The following is a 7,517-nucleotide window of genomic DNA, read 5'->3' as shown; positions in this document are numbered from 1 at the left end:
TGACTCCCAGATGTGATTTGCAATCAAATATGAGAATTTTTAAACATTCTTGGAAATCTTAAAACATTATCCTGTACCAAATGCCACATTAGGGTATATACATTAGTAAAACCCTTTTATTTGTATCATTTATGTTTTAAATTTTTTATTTTGACCATACATATTTGATTCCATTTCATTTTACTCATATCGTCTAATTTCCTTAATAATCTTGTGATACCTAGTATTGTATGGGTGAGTTGTACCTCTTAATGAACAATACTTATTTGATACTTAGGGTGCATTTGGCACAAAATAAAAAACCAAATTATTTTACTATTCAGTTTATTTTGCTATTATTTATGAGTTTCACTGCACTTTTTGGTACTATTCATGGGTCTCACTATATTATTTTAGCTAGCTTTTATCTTTATTTACAATACTTTCAGTAAAAAAATTTCAATTTCAACAAAATAAGCAAATCTTAAACAAACCCTTAACAGTCATATTATCATAATCCGTTAGCATTTCCCTATTAACAAAAATGGACTTATATGGATAACATGCCTTAATGGACAACATTTATTCAACACTTAACAATCAAATTACTAACATAAATTGACTTATATGAGTGGCATGTCTTAATAGACAATATTTATTTGGCACTTAAAGGTCAAATTACTAACAAATATAATTGTGCGTACCCAGAAGGAGCTCTTGGGCCCAACTTCTATTTGGGCTCACAATCTATTTATTTTATGGGCTTTTGGATTTCCTACAATGAGTGGTCCTATGCTCGGCAGCTCAAAGCGCTTGCTTTCTATACCCTCGAAATTGTTCTTCCTTTCTTTCCCAAAATGATCACTCTCCTTTTTCACCCTTTTCCCCCCAAATTGCTAACCCCTTTCTCCAATTCCCATCTCTTATTTATAGCCTAAGGTTAATGGAAGGATTATGATTGTTTTCATGGTGAGTGGGAGGAGAGGCCCAATGCTATTACCCTTAAGTGGGTGTTTAGTTGGAAGTGAGAGGAGATGAGAGTGGCATTGGAACTGGTCCCACCGCTGAATGGACTGCCCGGTAGCGATACTCCCTAGGCTTCACTGTGCTTACGGGGGACTCATCTTTTCAAGAAATTGCATTTCCCGAGCAAGCAAGATCTCACCTTTACGGTCTATATCATAACTAGCCTCACGGCGTTTTTCGGATTTGAGTTGGGTGCCGAGGACCATCCAAACCATGTTTGTGGACCTAATAGAGTATGTGATTTTGTACGTGATATTTTAGAACTCAAGGCCCAACGAGTTTTAGGCTTTGTATACGTGGCATTACTATGATGGGTTTTGTGAGTATTAGGCCTACAAAAGAATAGAGTTCCATACAATAACCCCCCCTTGATTCGTGCCCGGCTCCCAGGCACGAGTCAAGGGTGAGAGACATATGCTATTCGAGACACTGAACAAACAGAGGTAGGGTGGTTGAGGAGATTCAATAGCCCCCCCTTTGATTTGTGCCCAGCTCCCAGGCACGAGTCAAGGGTGAGAGACATATGCTATCCGAGACACTGAACAAACAGAGGCAGGGTGGTTGAGGAGATTCATTAAGGTGTAACAAAAAGTCGTGCGGCATGTGACCACTGGCTCAGCTATCATCATTGCCTGACGGTTTATGAACCGAGGCTGCATGCGCGTGACAGTTGGTGTGGGGATTTGCAGGATTTCCCACTTCCCATTTATTAATCAGCATTAATACTCTCCTTCGTGGTTCCTATAAATAAGTCATTTCGAATCCTTTATTCATTTTTACAATCTCCATTCTCTGAGTTTCCTTTCTACTGAGCATTCATCTGCGTGTTAATCCCTCAACCCAGAATATCCCTTTCTTTTAGAGCATAAAGTAAGTCTTCTACCTCTCTCTTTTACTTTAGTTTCTTTCTTCAATTTTAGAGTCTAGGATGGGCTACGCTCACCTTATGAACACGGAAGTGTCCTTAGCCACCTTTAGGCAAACGTTCAACATCCCTGAGGATGTAGATGTGGCGTATTGCCATGAGAGCGAATTTTCTCTCTATAAAGGTTCTAACACCGCTTTTTTCCCTTTGATGTCAATATTGGAGGGTGGGGTTAGGTTCCCATGGATGCATTCTTGCTCGATACCCTTAGGTTTTATGGTTTGTGCCCGGACCAACTCCCTCCTAATTTTTACCGAGTAGTTAATTGTGTTAGTAGGTTGAATCAAATATACAATCTGAGATTGACCCATCACGATATAAACTATATGAATAGTCTGTGTGGAAATAAGGACACCAACTATTATTTGAAGGTCAGAGATACACGGGTACTACTAATTTCATGCCTGCCTGATTCTAACAAGAATTCCGCCTGAAAGTTCTTCCGGGTGCGCGACAACTGGTTTGCCGGTGACATCCCTTGCCCCCTCTCACGGCGCGAAGTTGGTTCGTATCGATCACTAATTCGTCTTTCCCTTGTCTCCATTTTTTATCTGGATATTGACCCATTGTATTTCTTTGTTGCAGATGGTAAAGCATTTACTCAGGATCTTAGAGTGGTGAATATAAGGGACCTAAATTTCGTGCTTAGGTCCGAGATATTTGTCCACAGCTCCAGGCAGCTTCGAGCATTGCACCTCATACTTGGCTGCACCCTCGTGTACAAGACCTGGCAATCCTTCAGCCAAGCCCTTTTGGTTGATAGCCTGTTGCTATCTTATATTGATGTCCGACACGCCAACTTCCTCCCCCCCTCGTTGACTACTGGCGAAGCCCGAGACCTTGGTCCCCGCTACACAACTGCTAAAGACCTTGCCCCCATTAGGGACGAGTCAGCCGAACGAGTTTCTTGGGCTCTCAGAAAGTAGGGACACATTCCCGTTGAGGGGAACGTAGCCCAAGTCCAAACAGCCGAAGGAGAAGCTACTGAGCAGATCGGCATTTCGGGCGCCAAATTCGATCCAGTAGAGAAAATGGTGAGCAAGAGAACAATGACCCTTGCTCAGTTTTTGCCTGAGGCCAACCCCATGGCTCAACCTCAATCCGCCCAAGGAAAGGGGCAAACTCTTCTCGTTGGTAAAACCAAAAAGAGGAAGCGAGCTGTCGAGAAAAATACCCCCGTCCCGAGTGATGCCCTGCTGAAGACCTCGTCCCGCGCAAAAGGTGGGCCTAGGATTTAGGAGACGCTGGGTGTTACTCAACTGGTGGCCCAAGTTGGAACCAATGTGGCCTCTTCTTCCCAGTCCGAGTTTGGTTGGCAGCACGCTTTTCGGTTGGGCGATAAGCCTTTACCGGCAATCGCCAACGTTCGGCTATGGGACAAGGGCGAAGGGGGGCGGGTAGCTTAAAGTCTGGCACAAGGCCTCTTACTGCCCAAGGATGTTCACTTTTTCTCGGACGATGATGACGAGTAACTTGCTAGATGGCTGCAATGGCACACCATCATTGTAATTTCTTATTTCCTCTATTTCATGCGTTGCAACATGTAGGTATCTTCCCAGTTTCATCATTTTATTACTGTTATGTTCTCAGGCCGTGCAATTGACTAGCGTTATTAATGGGAGGCTGAAGGAGGCAGCCAAGGTTATTGATCGGGTGAATGAGCAGAAGGCCGCTGCCGAGACCATGGCCAAGGAGAAAGAGGAAGTAGCTAATGCTTTTGAAAGAAAGGCAATAGATGCTGAGAGAGCTCAATTAGCGGCAGAGAAAAAACTGACTGATATGACGACCAAATTGGGCTAGACCGAGTTGAAGTTAGCCACGGTAGATAGCTTAAATTTGACCCAAGCCGACCAGATTGCTTGCTTGAAAGATGCTCTTGAGGCCAGAGAGGATAAATGGTACAACGCAGGTTTCTTAGAGGCGGAGAATGCTGTGGAGCCTATTATTCACCAAGCCCGGAATCATGGGTTCGGGGAAGGCCGAGGATTCTCCCCTGTGGAATCCCAAGCAAATCCCGTACCCGGCCCCTCCTCCCCCCGTTCAAAGTCGAGCCGACACCACGGACGAGGAAGATACTCCAAGTATGAGGGATCTAGTACAGGAGATTGATGCTTACGTAGAAACGGTTGATCCAAAGGTTACGAGCCGTGTTCGCAATGGAGTTAGAAATGCTCAAAATCAGGCCCCCACTACGAGTTAGATAGCCAAGGATAGGACTGGACAACCTGTTGCTCCACTTCAACCTACCGATCCTACCGCATGATAATTTAGTTTTTATTAAGTTATTTTGTTATATACTCGGTTAAGCTTAGGTCGCCGGGCTGTGGCAACGAAACAATTTATTTAATGTTTGCCTTGACTGATTTTGTTTAAATGGAAGTTGTGTGCTTTCCCTTTCATCCTCACCCCTTACTTTTAATTATACAAAGGCTTGATGTTTGCCACTGAGTTTGCACATAATTATGGTTAATTTGCTCATCATACCTTACTTTCTCACTTATGGTAAGCAACTTTCTGCCCTTAGGACAGTTTGGCTTAAGGTTTTCGTGTGCTCGGTGATGAAGTTCGAACCAAGGATAGATTTCTGTAGGAATATTATAGCTTAAGGTTTCCACCCGCTCAGTGATAAGATCTAATCGAGGACAAGTTTTTGTTCTTAGAAAGTTATGGTTTAAGGTTTCCACTTGCTCGATGATAAGATCGAACCAAAGACAGGTTTCTGTTCTTAGAAAATTATAGTTTAAGGTTTCCACCTGCTCAGTGATAAGATCGAACCGAGGACAAGTTTCTGTTCTTAGAAAGTTATGGTTTAAGATTTCCACATGCTCGGTGATAAGATTGAACCGAGGACAGGTTTCTGTCACTAGCGTAGAATTAGTTGCCTTGGCCTACACAATTCTTTCCGTATTTGTTGACCAACAATAATAATTTAACAGTAATGGAGTTAAATGCACCTGCATGAATAAATACCGTCATATTGTAAAATTACATTCAATTTACACCCTGGTGTAATATCGGTTAGTGATAAAACTTCTTTAAGTTGTGAACATTCCAACGCTAGGGAAGCAGCTTTTCCTCCAAATCTTCTAAGTAGTATGCTCCTACACCTACAACGGCAGTCACTGTAGTGCCCTTCCCAAGACGGGGGTAGTTTCCCTGCACTGATATCTCGTGTATTCCCTACGACCTTACGAAGCACTAGGTCTCCTGTAGCAAACTCCCTTCTCCTCACGCTTTTGTTGTATCTTTAGGTGAGCTTTTGCTGATATTCTGCCAGCCGAATGGTCGCCGCTTCACGGTGCTCCTCCAACAAATTCAGCTGTTTGAACATCAACTTTTCATTCTTGGCTGGAGCGAATCTTGTGACTCGGGCACTGCATAGGTTCACTTCGGCAGGAATGACAGCCTTTGCTCCAAAAGTTAGAGAAAATGGTGTTTCTCTCGTGGATCTCCTCAAGGTTATTCGGTATGCCCATAGGACGCTTGGCAGTTCCTCAGCCCATTTACCTTTGGCGCCCTCCAACCTCTTCTTCAATCCATTAATGATGGCCTTATTGGTGGCTTCGGCCTAGCCATTGCTCTGCGAATACGCTAGTGTAGAATACCGGTTTCTGATGCCGAGGTTACTGCAGAATTCGCGGAAAGCTTTTCTGTCAAAATGTAGACCATTGTCCGGCACGAGAGACTCTGGCACCCCAAATCTCATTATAATGTTTCTTCATACGAACTTCTTGACGTCAACGTCTCGGATGTTCGCCATCGCCTCCGCTTCTACCCACTTTGTGAAGTAGTCCATTGCTACCAATACAAATCTCCAGTTACCTATCACCCAAGGAAAAGGTCCAACTATGTCCAGACCCCACTGAGCGAAAGGCCACAGGCTACTAACAGGATTCAAGTTTCCAGCTGGTTGGTGGATCGCTGGGGTGTGCCTTTGACATTGCTCGCACCTTCATGCGTATTCAAGGGCGTCCCTCAGCATTTGTGGCCACTAAAATCCCTGAGTCATTGCTCGATGAGCCAATGAATGTCTGCCAACATGACTGCCGCACACGCCCTCATGCAGTTCGGCCAGAAGTTCTTCGGTCATGCTAGGGTACATACATTGTGGGTATGGGCCCTCAAAAGACCTTCGATATAACTTCCGATTCACAAATAGCCAGTACCAAGAAGCAATCCGTCGAACTCTAGCCGCCTCCTTCTTGTCCTCCAGCACCAGGTTCTCAGCTAAAAATTCGACCATAGGATCCATCTAGCACTTCCCGACAGTGTTGACTTGTGAGACTCCTGTCCTCGTGCTGATGCTCGGTTCATTTACCAATTCTACCCTGATCAATCGGGGTACCCTACTGGCTATTGATGAAGCTAATGTGGCCAGGGAGTCGGCATGGCGGTTCTACCCTCTGGTAACTTGCTCTACTTTCACACTTGAAAAATAACCCATTGTCTGCTTCACTACTCGTAGATACTCAACTATCCAAGGATCCTTGGCCTCGAAACTCCCCATTACTTGTTTAACTACTAGCCGGGAGTCCGAGTATATCTCCACCTCCTTCGCTCCCAAGTATAAGACAACTCTTAGTCTCGCCAGCAAAGCCTCATACTCAGCCTCATTATTAGAGGCTCTAAAGCCTAACCTGAACGAATGTTCCAACTTTATTCCTTCTAAGGTAATGACCACAATTCCAGCTCCTGCTCCTACCACGTTGGATGCGCCATTTACAAATACTTTCCACGGGTTGGTTCCTATGAGGCAGATCATCTCCGTACTTTTCAGTGAAAACTCGGCAATGAAGTCTTCGAGTACTTGGCCCTTCACAAAGTTCCTCGACCTGTATCTAATGTCAGAGGAACCCAGCCAAATCCCCCACTTAGCTATTCTCCTCGTAAAGTCAGATCTCCTCAAAAATGACTGCAGAGGGTACTCAAACAGAACGTGGACGATGTGAGCCTGAAAGTAATGGGGAAATTTTAGGGTGGAGTGCGCAAGAGCCAGCACTAATTTCTCCAGTGGCAAATACCTCGTCTCGGCGTCAACAAATGTTTTGCTTATGTAGTAAATTGGTAGCTGTACACCATTGTCCTTCAGCAGCACTGCGCTCGCGGCATGTTCGAACACCGAGAGATACATATACAAATCTTTTTCGAGTTCTAGGGCCGTTAACATTGGCGCCCGACCAAAATAGTCCTTTAGGTCTTGGAAGGCCCTACACTCCTCGTCCCACTAGAACCCCTTCCACTTTTTCAAAAGCTGATAAAACGGTCGACACCAATCAGTGAACTTGGAAATAAATCAGTTAAGGGCAGCCAACATACCGGTCAATTTTTGAACCTCTTTCGGATTGCTCGGTGATTTGAGACATTTCACGGTTTCAATCTGATCGGGGTTAACTTTGATTCCTTGTTTGGTGATTAAATAGCCCAGAAACTTGTCGGACCTTACTCCGAAAGTGCACTTATCGGCATTGAGACGCAGCTGGTGTATTTCAAACACTTCTTTAAGGTCTTCAATATGTTTCCCTTCCTGCTTGATTTTTATCACCGTGTCATCAATGTATACCTCGATTATACTTTCAATCTTATCCCT

The 7,517-nt window shown here is 44.2% G+C and overlaps 2 protein-coding genes across 2 annotated transcripts; both read right to left on the bottom strand.

Moving 5' to 3' along the window:
* Nucleotides 1-5,177: 5,177 nt before the first annotated feature.
* On the bottom strand, nt 5,178-6,182 carry LOC142620718 (uncharacterized). Its single transcript, XM_075794043.1, has 3 exons — nt 6,035-6,182; nt 5,655-5,752; nt 5,178-5,498 (listed from the first exon to the last, which is right to left on the bottom strand). The coding sequence occupies exons 1-3, from the start codon at nt 6,180-6,182 to the stop codon at nt 5,178-5,180; spliced, it is 567 nt and encodes a 188-aa protein (XP_075650158.1).
* Nucleotides 6,183-6,326: 144 nt separating this feature from the next.
* LOC142620717 (uncharacterized) lies at nt 6,327-7,097 on the bottom strand. Its single transcript, XM_075794042.1, has one exon. The coding sequence runs from the start codon at nt 7,095-7,097 to the stop codon at nt 6,327-6,329; it is 771 nt and encodes a 256-aa protein (XP_075650157.1).
* Between the last annotated feature and the right edge of the window lie 420 nt (nt 7,098-7,517).

This window comes from Castanea sativa, chromosome 12, assembly GCF_040712315.1.
Source record: "Castanea sativa cultivar Marrone di Chiusa Pesio chromosome 12, ASM4071231v1".
Lineage (NCBI taxonomy): Eukaryota > Viridiplantae > Streptophyta > Magnoliopsida > Fagales > Fagaceae > Castanea > Castanea sativa.
The sequence above is the reverse complement of the archived record's forward strand: the minus strand, read 5'-3'. Positions and strand labels throughout refer to the sequence as shown.